A 19,045-nucleotide genomic window follows, 5' to 3' on the forward strand; every position below is an offset into this window, starting at 1 on the left:
GGATTGGGGACATGAAGAGAGAAAACAAACTGTATGTCTTTATGACCTAGAACAACTGTTATATAGACTGTAAGAGGGAAATAAATCAGAAATGAACAAAAGGATTGTCAAGAAGCATGAAGGTCTAGTTGAAACTTAACCAATCTACAAGTAAGGCGCAGTAGATAGAGCTCTAGACCTGGTGTCAGAAGACTTGAGTTTAAATCCAGCTTCAGATATTACTAGATGTATGATCCTGGACAAGTCATTTCACCTTTGTATGCCTCAATTTCCTTAACTGTAAAATAGAGACAGTAAGAGCCTCTATCTGGCTGGGTTGTTGGAAATCTTAGATGATATAATTTTTTAAGTGTTTATCCCATATGAATAAGCAGTTTTCAGATGAAGAAATCAAAACTATCAATAGTCACATGAAAAAAGTGTTCTAAATCCCTCCTGATTAGAGAAATGCAAATCAAAACAACTCTGAGGTACCATCTCACACCTGGCAGATTAGCCAATATGACAACAAAGAAAAAATAATGCATGTTGGGAGAAGAAGTGGCAAAATTTGAACACTAATGCATTGCTGGTGCAATTGTGAATTGATCCATCCATTCTGGAAGGCAATTTGGAACTATGTCCAAAGGGCTTTAAAAGAATGCATGCCCTTTGATCCAGCCATACCATTGTTGGGTTTGTACCCTAAAGAGATAATAATGAAAAATATTTGTACAAAAATACTCATAGTTGCACTCTTTGTGGCAACAAAAAATTAGAAAATAAGGGGGTGTCCCTCAATTGGGGGAATGGCTGAACAAAGTGTGGTATGTGATGGGGATAGAACAGTGATTCCCAAATTGGGTGCCACCGCCCCTGGTGGGTGCTGCAGTGATCCACGGGGTGGTGATAGCCACAGGTGCATCTATTTTTCCTATTAATTGCTATTAAAAATTTTTAAAAATTAATTTCCAGGGGCACTAGGTAATATTTTTTCTGGAAAGGGGGGCAGTCGGCCAAAAAAAGTTTGGGAACCACTGGGATAGAATATTATTGGGCTATAAGGAAATGATAAACTGCTTGATTTCTATAAGAATTAGAAAGACCTCCATGAACTGATGCAGAGTGAAATGAGCAGAACCAGGAGAACATTGTACACAGAAAGTGAAACATTATGGGATGACCAAATGTTATCAACTTTGCTACTAACAGCGATGCAGTGATCCAGGACAATCCTGAGGGACTCATGAGAAAGAACGCTATAGCCACATCAAGAGAAAGAACTGCAGGAGTAGAAATGAAGAAGAAAAACATATGATTTACCACGTTTTTATGTGGGTGTATGATTTAGGTTCTGGGTTGTAAAAGGTTATTCTATTACAAAAATGAATAATATGGAAATAGGTATCAAGTGATAACACAAGTATAACCCAGTACAATTGCTTATCAGCTCCAGGCAGGGTGGGGAAACGGGGAGGGAGAGAATATGAATCATGTAACCATGGAAAAACATTTAAAAATAAATTAAATAAATGAAGTGCTTATCCCAGGACCTGACACAGTTCCTGACCACATGAATGTTATTCAATTCCTCCCCCACCTCCCATAGGTATAAAAGAAAAGGTATGGAGGTAGCAAGGTGGTTCAGTGGATAGAAAGCCAGCCCTAGAGACAAGAGGTCCTAGGTTCGAATGTGACCTCAGACACTTTATAGCTATGTGACCCTGGACAAGTCACTTAACCCCAATTGCCTAGCTCTTACTTCTCTTCTCACTTGATACCAATAAGATAGAAGGAAAGGGTTTGTTTGTTTTTTAAACCCTTCCTTCTGTCTTAGAATCAATACTGTGTATTGGTTCCAAGACAGAAGAGTGGTAAAGACTAGGCAATGGGGGTTAAGTGACTTGCCCAGGGTCACCCAGCTAGGAAGTATCTGAGGCCAGATTTGAACCTAGGACCTCCTGTCTCTAGGCCTGGCTCTCAATCCACTGAGCCACCCAGCTGCCCCCAGGAAAGGGTTTTAAAAAGAAAACATAGTATAAATTTGTAACGGGTCAGGCCTACATGGTTCTATATCTCCATCCAGTGGCATTTTGCAGATCAGATGAGCAGGAACAGACAACACAAATGGGTGGTAGGGATGGAGAGAGGAATTTATTTAGATTTAGAGTTCAGAAACTGGCATGTTATGGACAGTCTGAGAAATGAGGAAGGCACCAATGACTTAATGTGGTTACCTAATTCAAATCATTCCTTTGGTCATTGGAATCAGTGCCTGTTTCTGGGATGCTGGAAGACTGGTCCATGTCCCTAAAAAGAGGCAATTTGTGCTAGCCTTTAATCATTAGTGAGAATGGCTCTTCGGTGTCACAGAAACCAGAATGGTGACAGCTTTGGGGCTACCTTCTATTCTTTGGAGTCCTTTGCCAGTTCAAATCACAGAATTTTACCCCAGAAGCCAAAATATTTCAGCAAGTACTACGAGAACAATGCCTCCTACATCGGCAGTGCACCCTTTGTAACAACTCCTTGAACTTGTCAGAGCTTGAGATGAATATTCTGGCAGCACAAGAAAAATATGCCAGCTGAAGCCTGCCGTGGGAACTTTTCTCCCCCTTTCTTCTCTTAAAGAATAAGCCAAATGAAATGAAGCATTACAATAAAACAAATGTCAAGAAAATGAATCTTTGCTCATTTTCATCAGGAATTTGGATTGCAATCATTGTCTTTAATGAATTCTTAATGTGAAGTAAATTAAATAATTAGCTGGAAATGTGATCTCTGGTGATACATTTTGCATCAGTACCAATGGACGGGTACTTTGGGCTGCTGGGTTGATTGAGGCCTTGTGATTCTCCCTTCTTTTTCCTTCCTCCTTCTACACTGTTTCCTCTTGAAGGATGAACAACAAATTCTAGAAAATCTTAGTTCAGTGAGGTCTTTGGGGGGCTAGTCATTATTTTCAACCTGGCCTTTTGCTTTGGCATTTGGTCTCCAAATAACAATCAAACCTTCTGTTTTGACAAAAACTGGGCCTTAAAAAAAAAAAAGTCCCTGGAGATCAGGACAAGCTGCAAATTGCTTCCAGATGAATAGTTCTGCTAACCAAGGCTGACACCTGCTGGTTTCTGCTTATCGTTAAACACGCAAACTGTTTCATTAACAACAGAGAGGGGGGAGAAGACGTGTAAGATGGGAATTCTTCCCAGCCCATCAAAAACACCTCATCTGCAAGCTAAATTAAGCCCTCAAAGTTCTTTTGCAGGACTGGGAGGGCCAGATTCAATTTATGCAGAGATTTCGTTTCCTTCTGCTTTTTTTTTTCCTTTTTAACTCTGTGCTGTCTGCTGAAGAACTTAACTACATTTGGAGAACTAAGCTTTCCGTCTCTATCCTGCTGGAAAAAGGAAGCTCCCTGCTAAATTTCTGACCTCAACAATGATTGTGAAGAGATCTGCTAAGATCCTTAGCCTCTCCATCCCCAGAAACCCAGGAACAGGAGAGAAAATAGAAGGTAACACCACAGACAGTGTGGCGGTTGTCTCTCAAAAGCCAGAAGTGACCCACACTGCCAGAGGACTCTCTAGAATCCTGGAAGCATTGGCATGTCATCTCTATTATCCATGAACCCCTTGGCTATGCATCCCACAGCTGGTCAGATATGTATCTCAGCCTGGTCTGCACTTTAAGATATAAAGTTGGCTTAATTTTCCATCTGTCTCTATGAATGTTGGAAAAACTGTTTCAAACCCTTGCTTCTGATACTTACTATCTGGGTCATCCTGGGTAAGTCACCAAAACTTTCATTTATAAATTGGAAGAATAATAATTATTATCATAATTATAATAAAAATAACGACGACGACAACAACGATGACAACAGTGATGCAGGTGAAGTAGATAGAACATCGGGAGTCAGGAAGACTTGAGTTCAAAATAAGCTTCAGACACTAGCTTTGTGGCCCTGGGCAAGTCACTTAACCCTATTTGCCTCAGCTTCTTCATCTGTAAAATGAGTTAGAAAAGGAAATGGCTCATCTGTGTGACCCTGGGCAAGTCACTTGACCCCCATTGTCTAGCTCTTACCACTCTTCTGCCTTGGTACCAATACATAGTATTGACTCCAAGATGGAAGGTAAGGGTTAAAAAAAAAGAAAAAAGAAAAAGAAAAGGAAATGGCAAGTAGATTTGCCAAGAAAATTCCAAATAGGATCACAAAGAGTTGGAAATGACTAAACAAAAACAAAATTTCCAATTGTGATGACCTGACAAAAATTCCTTCCACAAACCCTTCCATTTCTATAAAATAAATCTGTGTGATTCAGCCATTTGTTCAACATCTATTGACAGATTGTTGGTTGAGTTCAACACAGATGTCTCCCATGTAAGACTTTTTGATGTCACTTGGAGATCTAAGCCTTTTTATAGGTTCTATCCATTCGTGGACAAACCATTTTAGGTTACATTCTACAAATTCTTTGATGTAGGCCGACTGTCAAACTTTACTAGTGCTCAACAAAACAATGTGTGTTTATTCGGAAAGTATTTCTGTAAGTTTCTCATCAGTTTATCACGTGTTCTGAAAACACCTATCAATCTTCTTCTCCATTTTGATAAAGTGCCAATCTTTCTAACTGCTTTAGAATGATGGATTTTGTCTCATTAATTTTGGATAGATTTTGTTAGATCACTTTACATATCTCTCAATGTCCATTTTACAGTAACAAAAATGTACTTTAAGAATGGTATTACGTCCTGAGCTCCAATCTGGCCTCAGACACTTCCTAGCTGTGTGACCCTGGGCAAGTCACTTCCCCTCCATTGCCTAGCCCTTACCGCTCTTCTGCTTTGGAATCAATACGCAGTATTGATTCTAAGACAGAAGAAAAGGAGATAGATAGATAGATAGATAGATAGATAGATAGATAGATAGATAGATAATGAATGAATGAATGAATGAATGAGGGGGAGCAGGGTTCTTTTTCTGTGTGTGTGCCCTGTCTACCTATGGGAATAGGGAGGTTGCTGAACCCCCTCTTAATTAGCTATGACCAATTAAAGATGTCTTGGGATGGTCAAGAGAGAAGCTGAACAATGAGCTCCTAAAAATCTATTTATTGAGCTCGGTGATCCAGCTAAGGCTGTTCCTGGTCCCAAGAGAACATGGAGACCTATTTCACTTTACTGGTTATGATGCTGGTCGAGCCAATAAACCTGATATAATCAATAAACTCATATCCTTACCCAAAAATCAGTCTCTTGAGATAATTTTAAATATAATACAATCAATAAACTCTTATTAAGCACCTACTATGTACCTGGAGGGGTTCGTGAAGGATTGAGGGTGTGAAGGCTTACCTGTGGTGTGAGGGCTTACTAAGACCTTTTCAGGTGTGTCTACCTGTCACCCAACTCTCATCTGGGACTACAAGCTGTGGCTTCACACCCTGGTAAGACCATCTGAGCAGATATGCTAAACCAGGATGAGAGTAACCTACTGTGTGGCTTAGGGGATGTCTTCCCTTGGCAAAATGGATGGATGAGAACATTTTGTTCCAACTGCTGGTGGCTGAAGCCAGTGTCATTGAGTGCTCACAGCTTGGTGAGACATGGAAGATGCCATGGTCATCAACTGCATCCTGGGCCATTACCAGTTTTCCTGACTTTTGTCTTGCCACTAGACTTGAATGGCTCTGGAAGAACGAGTGAGGGGCCACTTTGCGCAAATCTGCCTCAATTTTAAATCCAATTCATCTGTAAGTCAAGAAATCATCCCTTAGTGGAAACACAGAAGAAAAACAATTGCTTGAATACATGGGTTGATGCAGACATGATTTGGGGTGTAGACTCGAAATGCAATTATCAATAATATGGAAATAGTTCTTGATCAATGACACATGAAGAAACCAATGGAAATGCTCATCAGCTACCGGGGGTGGGGGTGGGGGGCAGTTTGGGGGTAAAGGGGAGAATAAGAACATGAATCATGTAACCATGGGAAAATTTTTTCTAAAAAATAAAATTAAAAAAAAAAAAGAAAGAAAAGAAATCATCCCTTTATAGCATTGGTCCTCTTTGAGATGAAGGATCACAATGAATATGCCAGGTACTGTACTAAATGCTAAGGATACAGAAGGAGAAAAAAGCCAGTCCCTGACCCATCTAATGCCGTGATTTCCAGATGCCAGTATCCTGACATATTCACTGCCACAGTTTAGTCCATTATATATAGCAATATGCTCAACATGTCTTATTTGGAGGAGGTCAAGGCATTTGTCAATATCACTTTAGTCCACTGGTTAACTTTGACCTTCAGATTCAATGTCTGGAGTCCTTTGTTTTCTTTGGAGAACATTAAAAGATTTATACTTATTGAATCTAAGTGATATTTTGATGTCATTTGAAAAAGATTCCACAAGATAAAGGGATTTTTAATGTGTTTTTCAGTGGAGTCGTGTAGCTTGATGGCATCCAGGTACAGCATGTGATTAATAAAATGTTTAAACATCATTCTTTGACTTGGAAGCCCTACTCAGTTCTACATAAAAGGGGAGATAATGAGCTTAAGGGTAGGCAGAACCATAACAGGTTTAACTTGTCTCCTTGAATGATGACACATTTTATATTCATTGTACATGGCTTTATTGTGTTGGTGGCATATTTTAAGTAGAAAATGGTTTTCCATGTGGACATCAAATGTTTTAACATTCTCACTCTTCTTGGCTCTATTTTAGTATCTTCAGTATATGAAAAAGCCATGAGTATGGAATTAAGGCAACAGCTTTTTATTATCTCTGTTATAATGTGCTCATCTCTTTCTGATGCAGTCCAGTTAGAAACAGTCTGAGGACATCATTATCTTGCTTATTGTTCTTTAATACCCAATGCTTTTGGATAATTAATATTATTACTACTAAGGTATATAAGTATCTCAGACTAGGCAATATTTTTTTTGAAACAAGTAATAAAAAGAATAGCTAACATGTATATACTTCTTTAAAGTTTGTAAAGCACTTCATATGTATTGGCTCTTTGATCCTCAATATATTATGACAGTGATGGTAAACCTATGGCGCAGGTGCCAAAGATAGCACACAGAGCACTCTCTGTGGGCACTTGACCACCTTCCTCTCCCCAGAGTTTGTTACTAGAAAGGCAGAAGGATTCCTGCACAACTTCTCCCCTCCCCCTCTCCACCACATCTGACAACATTTTTCACATCACCCTCTCCTCTGCCCAGCAGCCAACAGGGAGTGCACAGCCGGTAAAATGGTTAGTTCACAGGCAGCAGAGCTGGAGGGGAGGGGAGCACTCAGGCTACTCCCCTCTCCCTCTCTACCCTTGCTGAGGACATTCCTCACTTCACCCACCCCCTACCCAGTAGCCCAATGGGAGAGCTTCCTCCCTCCCCTGTGTGGGGAAAGGGGAAGGGCACTGCCCATTGGGGGGGGCATCCAAAGGCACTGCGGGGGTGTGGCTCGGCACTCCCTCTCTAAAAGGTCCAACATCACTGCACTATGAGGTCATTTCTATTATCCTCATTTTACAGATGAGGAAATGGGGGAGGCTGAGAGGTTGTTAAATCTAACCTACAATCATTTTTAAAGTTTATATTATGTGCCAGGCTCTATGTTAAGTACCAAAAAAAGGCAAAGGACAGTCAGACCCTGTCCTCAAGGAGCTCACAAGCTAATGGGGGACGCAATATACAAATAGCCACTGTATGTACAAATATATACAGGATAAAATGGAGATTATCAAAAGAGAGAAGGCACTAGAATTAAGAGTGAAAATAAGTATGTTAATTATCTTAATTTGCTAGATTTACCAACTCTGTAGATGATAAAGTTGTGGGAGACTGATCGAATTAGTAAGGACAAAGAATGGCTTGAAAAGTTAACAAACCTGAGAATGACCAGGAATAACCTCAGCAGGGTCAGTGACTCTGGAGACCATCTCATACCAGCTCTCTGAGCCCCTGGGATGGGATAAGTTGAGTGACCTTGGGCCCACAAGAATATTCTGATAGGCAGACATTTCTGTCAATCTAAGTTATTTTTAACTGTTTAACTCTTATCACTTGGCCTCAACTAGGGAATATTTGTCCTTAAGACTCAGTTGGCCATTGTATTGCTGAAACCTTGAGGCCGAGTTATTTCACACTTGAATATCTATGCTACTGTACCAAAGAGCATTTGTCTTTGCTCCTGGAACCTTTATTTCCTCCCCTTGCATCTCAATCTGTCATTCCCCTTTCCTGGAACTCTCTACCCCATATCCCTCCCTGGATCTCTCCCCCTTCAGCCCCTTTTCTTTCTTCCATTTTTAGAATTCTATGTCATTGCTTGCTGTCCGGAGCTTCGAGATTTTCAGCATCAGGCTAAATCGTTCAAGTGCCTGTATAGGTTCTTACTTAATAAAGATTATCTTGATTTTAAAGGGATTGTGCCTCTCAAATGTTCCTCTCCTTGTGGAAAGAGAGACTGTCATCTCCTAGGGCTTGAGCATTGAATGGTGTCTCTTAGGTTATCTTCCTCCTGGGGAAAGAGGGATGGGCCTTATAGGAGTCTGCTTGGCACGGTCCCTCTGGGTGTGTTCTCCATCAGGGGAAGAGAACCTAAGTTTCATAGAGGTCATGACTCAGTTTACAATATAAAAGGTAAGATTTTATCTGGGACTTGAAGGAAGCCAGGGGGCAAAGATGAGAAGAGAGTGTTCCAGGCAAGGGGAGCATAGTCAGTGAAAATGCCCAGAAGAGGGAAATGGGAGTCTTGGTGAAGAACAGCCAGATGGTCAATGTCACTAGATTACAGAGTATGATTTGGGGAGAAAAGGATAAAAAGGTGAAAGAGAAGAGCCAGATTCTGAAGGGCTTTGAAGGCCAAAGAGAAGATTTTCTATTTGATCCTGAAGGTGATGAGAAGCTATTGAAATTTATTGACTAGCTAACTGTTGTGCTTTAAAGAAGATCAATTAGATAGCTGAGTGAAAGAAGGTCTGGAGTAGGAAGAGATTTGAGGCAGGCAGATCCCCTCACCCAATAGTTTAGGGGTGAGGTGAGGTGATGAGGGCCTGCATGCACCAAGGTGGTGCCAATGTCAGAAGTTAAATAACTTGTTCATACTCACACAGTAATCAGCAAGGCAGGTGTTGTGGGATGGTTTGCCCCACAGAATCATCTCTCTGGACCCAAAATGGGATAAATAAGACCACCATTATGCCTTCTCTTTCTCCTCCTGCATCAGTGGACAGCTCACTGAACTTCAGTCCACCTGCCACTGTGTAACCTTGAGAAAATTATTTACCCCCTATACACCTCAGTTTCCTTACCTATAAAATGAGGATTGTCTAGATTTGTTTTAATATCCTGATAACTATTTAATATTAGACTTGTTTTAATATTCTGGTCATTATATTTTGATAACAAAGAAAAAAGGTATCCTTTATGATCCTATGCCTTTTATTCTATACTTTAAAAAAATTCTTGGGGAAGAGCACAGGATTTACCAGACTGCCAAAGGGGTGCACCAAACACAAAAGGTCAAGGATCCCTGGTTTATCATAATGAAAAACACTAACCATCTCCAGAGAGAGAACTGATGAACTCTGAGGGCAGAATGAAGCATATTTTTTTCACTTTATTTTTCTTGCCTTTGTTGTTGTTGTTGTTGCAACATATCTAATATAGAAATATATTTTCCCTGACTTTTTCCATGTATAATGGATATCATATTGGTTGTTTTCAATGGGTTGGGGTGGGTCTGGAGAGAGAGAATTTGGAAGTCAAAATTCTTTAAATGAAGGTTAAAAAAAATAAACAAAAATTTTTAAAGAATCCCTAATCTAGATCATGTCTGGAGTTCCTTCTTCTACTCTGGTATTATAATCTTTTCTCTTAGTCTTCTCTTTCCTCTATGATGCTGGGCCTACTTAGGAAGCTATGGTTCCAGTCCCCCCAACTCTTCATGACGCCATTCCGGGTTTTCTTTCTTTCTTTTTTTAAAAGATATCTTATTTTCCCAATTACATGTAATAACAATGTTCAGCATACCTTTCCCCAAATTATAAGATTCAAACTCTTCTTTCCCCTCTCTTGAAGATGGTAAGCAATTTGATCTGGGTTATACCTGTGTAATCATGCAAAACATACTTCCAATATTGGTCATTGCTCTTAGAAAAAACTCATAGAAAACCAAAACCCATTTGGGGTTTTTTTGGCAAAGATACAGGATCCTTCTCCAGATCATTTGACAGATGAGAAAATTGAGGTAAAGTGACTTTGCTGGACACACAACTAGTGTTAGAGGGCAGATCTGAACTCATGGAGATGAGTGTTCCTGCCTGGAGGCCAAGCACTCTATCCACTGAATCACCTAGCTGCTCTGGAAGACAAGTACAAACCCAGCCTCAGCCTCACGTTAGCCTTGGAAAAGTCACTTAAGCCTCAATTTTCTCCACCCTAAAACGTGAATGATAATAGCCGCTTCCTCTCCAGGTGGTTGTGAGATCAAAAAAATGCGGAAGGGGGCATTTAGTACCCACGTGGGCGCTTAAAAAGTCTTGATTTTTCCTTTCCACAGAAGGAAAGCAATAAGCTAACGGTCTTCGGATTCGAATTAGAAACTCACAAGCCTCTGAGCTTTAACTCCGCCCCGTGGGGCAGAACAACTTCATTTCATTGCCTTCCCTCCCCATCATGGCGTCTTCGCCGCCCTGCTCTACAGCCTTGGACCTGCCTCCCATAAGCCTTTGCTCTCTTCCGCGACTCCTTCCGACCCCTTTTCCCAACAGTCCCAGCGCAGTGTCCTGGACTTGTCCGACTCTAAGGTGGTGAGATGGGGTCAAACGGTGAGTGATGGACCCTGGTTTTTGGAAAGAGGTGTTTTCCCTGGAGCTTAGGGAAGGCATATAGAGCCAGGTTTCGAGCCGGCCGAGGGGTGCTGAAGGAACACGCGAGGGGAAGAGGCCCGGCGGCTGCCGCTGTCCTCTGCTCAAGGACTCGGCCAAGGCCTGCAGGAGCCCGGGCTTCGCCACGGAGCCGCCGTGCATGGGAAATTCTGCGGGCCGGGGACTCGGGCCAAGGCGGGATTAGTGGGCCCGGGGCCGAAGCCTCTTCTGAGGGGGGCGGGGGCAGAGGCAGGCACGGGAACTCCGGGGGGCTTTGGCCTATGGCTGGGAGAAAGGGAACAGGTTATCAGGCTGTGGGAGAGGGCAGGAGAGAGCCGAACTAACTAACCGAAAGGGCAAGGGTTAGGAAGAGAAAAGCGTTGGCAGGCAGGGTGGTGGCCCAAGAAAGTACTGAGGGATAAAGGGTTTAGAGGTCATTGAGAGGATGAAGCGTAAATTTAGGAATGGTTAGACGTTGGGAGAAATTATCAAAGATCGTGATTATATGGTTGGTAACAGAAACGTCTGTATTACAGGAGACTAGCTTCAGCTAAATAACATTTGGGGGCGGGATCCGTATTTAGTGCCACAAAATTCCAATATAAACAAAAATGTGGATAATTCCTTTGGATTTTTTGGTCTCATTTGAGCTTTAAATCTGCTGCTTTTTGTCATGTGATTTCTTTCCCTTTACTAATAAATCTGTTCTTATTTCTTTGCATTAGATTTAGGAAACATTCGAATTTATTGCCATTGTGTTAGAAAACTACATATATGTGGAAAGTGAGCTCTACCTCCTTAAACGTTTTGTTGTCTACTTTATTGTCATCCTATCTTCTTCCCTTTTAATCATACTTATTGGTGTGTGTTTTCCCTCTCCCTTCCGTTAAACTGTAATTTTCATGAGTTTATGATTCCCATCTTTTTGTTCTCAATACCTGGCAGAATGTCCAATAGTAGTAGGTCTTAACAAATCTTGAATTAAATGTAAATTTTATAATTTTTTGGCAGCATTCCTTTCATCTCACAGGGTATTGGGAAGAACATGCAAAATAACTTAATAAAAAAAAGTGTGTTAACATTCTTCATGATCTATTTAAATGGATAAAGTAATCAGAAAATTAGAATTACTGGATTTTAAATCGCCAGTCTAGAACTTACGTTTTTTAAATAAATGTTGTTTTATATACATGTATAATCCAGTGGAATTGCTTGTCAGCTCCAGGAGAGAGGAGGGGAGGGAAAGAACATGAATCATGTAACCATGGAAAAATATTCTAAAGAAATAATTTTTTTAATGTTAATTGTTTCAACTGAAAAAATAAATGTTGTTTTAAGATTAAATTTTGCACATGGCCCTTGCAAAATGAAGTTTGGCAAATGTTTTGTCTTTTTTCCTAACTAAAAAACTTGTAGTATATACATTGAGCTCTTTGCCAGCAAGTTAATCCAAAAGGCTACTTCATTGTAAAGAACCATTGAAACAGGCTAGATACATTAGTTCTTGGTATTAGAATTTAAATGCATGCTCTTCTTTTAATAAAAAGTAACAATGGGGGCAATTAGGTGGCTCAATGAATTGAGCACCAAGCCTAGAAAATGGAGTCCTGGGTTCAAATGTGACCTTAGACACTTCTTAGCTTTGTGACCCAGGGCAGGTCACTTAACCCTCACCGCCTAGCCCATCTCGCCTTGGAAAACCAAAATACATTTATTTTTGGTAAATATTCATATGATTTGGGGGTGTAATTATTGCTAAGAAGTGTTAAATAATCGTTAAAATTGGACTTTAGACTTATTCTTAGAAGACTTACATGCTGGTATCACTCAGAAACCATGGCAGTATATGGCAGGGAAAGGCCCTGGATAGGTTACTGTTGTTATGCCTTTATTAGAGAAGCTTCCTGGTGCAGTAGAGAAAATACTGGACTTGAAGTTAAGAAGGCCTTAGTTTAAATCCTGCCTCTGATACTTGCTAATTTTATGGCCCTAGACAAGTCACTTAGCTTCTCCAAAGCTAAATGATTTCTAGCCATCCTTATAAATATCAATTATAAATATTATATGATGTGAATATTAAAGATCATACCACTTTAAAAAATTAGAATTAGATCAAGAACCTTATACATCTATACCCAGGGGAGAATTCTTTACTAAGCAAGAGAGGGAAGCAGTCAAAAAATATTAAATAAATAGATGTGATAACATGAAATGGAAATGTTTTTGCATGAACAGAATTAATGCAATGAAAATAAGAAGGGAAGATATAAATTGGGGGGGGAAGCACACAAATAGGTGTCTGAGGTCAGATTTGAACCCAGGCCCTCCCATCTCTAGGCCTGGCTCTCAATCCACTGAGCTACCCCATAAATAAGAATTGTATTAGGTATTCTGACCCAGAGAATCCTACTGTTAAGCATATACTCCAGAATGTTTAGAACCATACTTTTTGAAGTCTCAAGGAACTGGAAATTATGCAGCTGTCTTTAGATCATGGAAATGGACAAGCAGAAATTTCCTTTTTTAAAATTTTCTTTATTACTAGAAAAGACTGAGTAGGATATGAAAGAGGGATATATTTAGAAATGAAGGTGATGTTTACAAAATAATAAAATTTACATGAATTATTAATAAAAATGATACTACCAAAATTAATTTGCCAATTTAATGTTATAGCAATTTAAACTCCCAGAGATACTTTATATTGCTACATAAAATAATAGCAAAATTATTTGGAGGAATGAAAGATCTAGAATATTAAGTAAAATAATGAAAAAAGTTAAGAATGAAAAGGCCTACTATTACAGATTTGATATATGGGGTAAATGCAAATGAAGATCAAGGAAAACACTTGAGGTTATAAGCCTGGGTGACTTGGAGAATGGCAGTTTCATTGGCAATAATAGAAAAGTTCAGGAAAAGGGCAGGCATTGGTAGGAGGGAAAGATAGTAAGTTCTAGTTGAGATATCTGAGGATGGTCTTTTCAAGATAGTGATTTGAGCCTTTTTCTGGAAATTGTCTATATAAAGATGCTCAAACCCATTGGAGGCTATGAGACCCCCCCCCAAGTGAGAGTATAAACAAAAAAGAGAAAACAAGCCCAGGACAGAGCCTGGAGTATATGCTAATAATAAATGAGATTGAATAAGACCAAAAGACCAAGAAAGGTAAGTAAGTCCAAAGTAAGACCAAGCAGGTAAGACCAAAAGAGAACTATTATTAGGAAAACCCAGAGAGGAGAGTGTGTCCTGGAAGCAAAAATAATCATTAATATGAGATGCTGCAGAAAAGTTGAGAAGGAAAAAGGCCTTATATTTTTTTAATTTAAAAGAAATATTAAGAAATTATTAGTGACTATGGAAAGCAGTTTTGTTAGAATGATGTTAGAAGCCAGATTGTAGAGGGTTTAGAATCAAGTGAGAGGGGAGAAAGTGGACTGTAGCACTGACTGTAGCTGACTTTCTCAAGAAATTTAACCATGAAGGAAGAGAAATACAGAATGTGGGTAGATATGTGCTGGCCAGTGGATATAGGAAGAGATTAAAGATTCATGAGAATGAGATCAAGGGTACCTATAATGGAGTTTGCCCAGGCAAGAACTTCTTTATGTAATATAGATAATGGAGAAGAGAGTAGGAGAAGACCTCCGAGTGATATGAGATGTAGAATGGAAAAGAGAATAGTCTGTTAATAGCCCCAATTTTTAAATATGAAATATTTGGCAAAACCCCGCCCCCTCAACTGAGGGTGGGGGTTGGAGATAGGGAGTGTTAAGAGGCTTGAAGAGGGCTGAAAAAGTTAGGAATCACTGCTGTTAAATGGGACAACTAATTGATTGGGATATAAAAATATTGCTTTGCTGCAGTGAGGGCCCAGATGAAATTATATAAATCTGAAGTGGATCCAATTAGGACTGTTAACATAATTTCCTTAAACTCTCTTCAGCAGCTTGTGACTAGGAACAAAGGCAGCAAACATTACATGTTGGAGTCCTGGCCATTACTGTAGAATTGAGAGAATCTATTACTCAGAAATCAATACTTCTAGTTCACATAATTTTAGGTTTAAGTTTCAGCAACAAAAGTAAATCATCATAATGGAGAAAAAATATTAAAATAGCAATCAAACTTAAAGTCATCATTTATGGAATGTTAAGGTAAATTTTGGAAACTAATCAAATCCCCAAATTAATCATAATTTGTCCAAAGTTTTGTAAGGCATCATGGCAGAGTAGAAAAAATTGGCTTTGGAATCAGAGAACTTGGATGAAAACCCTGGTTTTGTTACCTGCTGTCTGTAAACAAGTGAATTTGAATAAGTCACTTAACGGTTCTGAGCCTTAGCTTCCTCATCTGAAAAATGAAGGATTTGGACCAGATGATATCTAAAGGCCCTTCTAGCTTTAAGTTCATAGATCTTGTATTTCAATCTATCAATTCTAAGAAATGTCTTACAGTAGTGTAAACTTACCTATGTAGATCAGAATTAAAACTAGAAAAGTATAATAGCTAAAAGTTTGCAAAACCTTTAAATACATTCTCACTTAAACCTCACAGCATCTCTATGCTGTAGGTACTACAGCCATACGTTCCAATTTATAAATAAGCAAACAGACTTTGAGAAAGTTAGATCTTTTTAGTATATGATACCTTTTTTTTTTTAACCCTTACCGTCCACCTTAGATTCACTACTGTGTGTTGGTTCTAAGGCAGAAGATTGGTAAGGGCTAGGTATTAGGGGCTAAGTGACTTGCCCAGGGTCACACAGCTGGGAAATATCTGAGGTCACATTTGAACCTAAGACCTCCTGTCTCTAGGCCTGGCTCTCAAGCCACTGAGCCACCCACCTGCCCCAAGTATACAGTACTCTTAAGGGAGAGCACATGTAAAAATGTTTTCATCCACCATGATTAGATTTTTTTCCCAAGCACTAATTATGTTGCTTGAAGAATTAAACCTCTGCCATGTGGAAAATCACATTGCCTTAGGGATCCATATAGCTGAGATTGATTGTAGTTGAAACACTTCAGGGTTTTTTCCTTTTGGGTAAGATTACTGAATTTCTGTCTTTTCTGTCCTCTTTTGTTTCTCTGCACCTCTACTAATTAATCCTCTGTGTGGAAAAAAAAAACAAAAAACTGAAAATCAAGGGAAGCTCCGAACCCCTTAGCAAAAGTATTACTGTTGGCTTGTTGTCCTCTCCCAATGAAAGAAAAACAGATTGAAAACAAGGCAAAATGTGAAGTTTTACCATTTGTGTATACCAAGCCTCCTTTCAAATCAGAAGTCAGAGGGTTGGCTGATTAAAGTTTTAGTTAGTTTGTCTGTGCATTATCCCAATTAGTTTTACTCTCTTAACTTTGGCATTGTATAGATATATAATTTCTTATGTTTACTATTTAAATGTTTACTAAAAAGTGCAATTTTTCTATTATGTGTTTGATTTGTGACAACTATTAGACCTGGTAATGCTAAAAGTGCTGCTAAATAAACAAGTTTGATTTTTTTTTAATTATCTTTTTTTTGGTCAGTACCACTTAAAGAGCAGAAACTCCTAAATATCAGACTGGAGCAGATACCAGCCTGGATAATGAAGCGGGATTTTTCCCCTACTGGGATTATTAATGGTTTTCGGAAAGGTTTGTACTTTAAGATCTTTAAATACAGGTGCCTGAGTATATAAGGCAATTTATATCATGTGGGTGTTTTGGCTATAGATTATGTTTACATTTATGAATCTGAGTAATTAGGAACTCATTTGCACAATTAGGTAAGTTAATTATTTGGGTAGTTCATTCTTTTTTGAATCAGTTTAACTATAATTTCCTATTGTGTATTTGCTAAATCTATGAAGTGTTGACCTAAATTCTAAAGGAATTTTTTCTTTCATTTTTAATATAAGACTATAGAATATATTTATTTAAAATGTTACCATGCCCCTTTATACATTGCTGAAATCCACTGTGTGTATTTAAAACATCTAAACTCATGGAATGTTTTAGTAGTCCAACAGTCCTTCTACAGGTAAAGAAACAGAGGTTCGCGAACAGTCACCGACTTGCCCAGGGGTCACACAGATGGTAAACAGTAGAGCCAAGATTTAAATCCAGGTTCTCTGACTCCAAATCCAGTGCTCTCTCCACTGTAATTCCTGGGTAGCCTTGGGCAAGTGACTGTCCCACTCTGGACCTGTTTTCTCATCTGCAAAATTAAAAGGTGGGATTATGTCCCTTCTAATTTTAAATCCAATGATTTTAAGAAGTAGGAGTAAGGCTCAAATCCAAGCCTTCTGCTTTCTAGCCTTGCACTGTGTTGGCAATACTCCAATAGTTTCGTTGGATTGTTTGGAAATATCTCTTTCAAAATGTCAAGCCTTAATAGGAAATGGCTTATTTTCCCTGCTTCAGTGTAGAAAATGAAGAGTTTGAAGTAATTAAGGGAAACACTTGTAAAGCTCCATAAAAATATCAGCTATTGCTTGTTATTTACTATTTTACAACGTATCTTTTTTTCATCTTTACTAATATAGATGTCTTTCAAGAGTGACTGGCCTGAAGCTTATCCCTGATCTTTAAAAAAAGCTCTTCCCCCAAACCCGGCCTCAGCCACTTCCCAGCTGTGTGACCCTGGGCAAGTCACTTGACCCCCATTGCCCACCCTTGCCAATCTTCCACCTATGAGACAATACACCGAAGTACAAGGGTTTAAAAAAAAAAAAAAAAAAAAAAAGCTCTTCCCATTAGTGTTTAAATATCAAGTGAATGAGACTCTTAATTTTAGGAAGGAGTTATATCCTTTGATAAACTTTGCCTACCCTTTGTCTTCAGGTTATAATGCATATTTTAATAAGTACATCGATGTGAAGAAAGGCGGGATTGGTGGCGTTTCTATGGTGCTTGCTGGTTATATCCTGCTCAATTATTGTGCTGCTTACAAGGAACTTAGTGAGTATATTTTCTGGGGGTCTTTTAGTATTGCCAGGTGCCACGTTTATTTTTCTAAAACCCATACTTTCATCTTAGTAACAGCTCTTTAAGACAGAATGGCAAAGGTTAGGCAAATGGAGTTAAGTGACTTGGCCAGGCTTACACAGCTAGGAAGTGTCTGAGGCTAGATTGGATCTGGTCCTCCCAGAGCCAGGTTGTCCTGACTCCAGGCCTGTTTCTCTATCCACTGTGCCACCTAGCTGCCCCAGTGCCACATTTTCTTAAACTTAATTTTCCATCTGGCAGCTTGCCATTTTGCATTCAACTCTTCTTTGATCCCATTTCCTTTAAACAGCTAAAATGGCTTGATGTTGCAAACTGGACCAGATGGGACATAAATTTATTTTTCCATCTTAAAGACTTGGTCAAAAATATTTGGCAACTAAAACCCTTGAATATTCAAACTCAGAAAAGCCTCCCCCCCCCAAAAAAAAGTATTATTTTAAATTAGCATAAATAGAAAAAGTAATTTTTTTTATCTGATTCCAGAACATGAACGGAGACGGAAATACCACTGAAAATTCAAGACGCTTCAGATGATTTTCTCCCTATGCTTAGATTTCACAGTTGTAACTATCCTTGGTGAACATCACTTGATGTACTAAACAGGGCCAAGTATCCAATATTAAAGGATGTTTAAACCTGTATAGTGTTTGACTTCAAATATGTTTTATCTGCATTCATTGGCGATTTCGCTACAAACAACAAAAATATGAGTTTAGTGGGGAAAGCCTGGCACTTAGGGAAAGTTTTAATTGCTACCGCTCCAACCTACTTGAGGTATTTGGGGAAAATAAATGTTTCAAAACATATCAAAGGTATCATATTAGTTATTAAGTTGAAACAATAGTTATCAGGAACCAAGTCACCATGTTCACAAAAACTACAATTTAACCTATAATTTGTGGTGGGTAACTTGATACAGTATCAGGGAAGAAATGTTTGGGTTGTGGTAGCTGCCAAAATGACCCTGCTACAGTGTGTTCTGGCCGTGTCATTGCCGCACTCAGGAACAAGTGGTTCCCTATAACTTCTGGGTCCTAAGTAGAAACAAACTTCTCTGTTCAACTTCAGTGGCCTTCCTTGACTCCAACCTGCCTTTTCAATTTTATTATATATTTTCTTTTTCTTTGTTGTACACTCAAAGGCCCAGCCAAACTGGCCTCATTTCTTGTCATAGTCCATCTCTTGTC

At 39.1% G+C, this 19,045-nt stretch overlaps 1 protein-coding gene across 1 annotated transcript; it reads left to right on the top strand.

Annotated features, from left to right (window-relative positions):
• The first annotated feature begins 10,741 nt into the window (after positions 1-10,741).
• ATP5MF (ATP synthase membrane subunit f) lies at positions 10,742-18,497 on the top strand. The gene is made up of 4 exons (XM_044659885.1): positions 10,742-10,827; positions 16,398-16,505; positions 17,694-17,810; positions 18,342-18,497. The coding sequence occupies exons 1-4, from the start codon at positions 10,815-10,817 to the stop codon at positions 18,368-18,370; spliced, it is 267 nt and encodes an 88-aa protein (XP_044515820.1). The 5' UTR covers positions 10,742-10,814; the 3' UTR covers positions 18,371-18,497.
• Positions 18,498-19,045: the final 548 nt, after the last annotated feature.

The sequence above is a fragment of the Gracilinanus agilis genome, chromosome 1 (genome assembly GCF_016433145.1).
Source record: "Gracilinanus agilis isolate LMUSP501 chromosome 1, AgileGrace, whole genome shotgun sequence".
In the NCBI taxonomy this organism is placed as follows: Eukaryota; Metazoa; Chordata; class Mammalia; order Didelphimorphia; family Didelphidae; genus Gracilinanus; species Gracilinanus agilis.

Bases quoted from the DNA above. Each gene is read 5' to 3' on its own strand.
- ATP5MF (XM_044659885.1), top strand. The intron at 16,506-17,693 runs GTTTGTACTTTA...CTTTGTCTTCAG, and splicing joins TATTAATGGTTTTCGGAAAG to GTTATAATGCATATTTTAAT. The intron at 17,811-18,341 runs GTGAGTATATTT...ATCTGATTCCAG, and splicing joins TGCTGCTTACAAGGAACTTA to AACATGAACGGAGACGGAAA.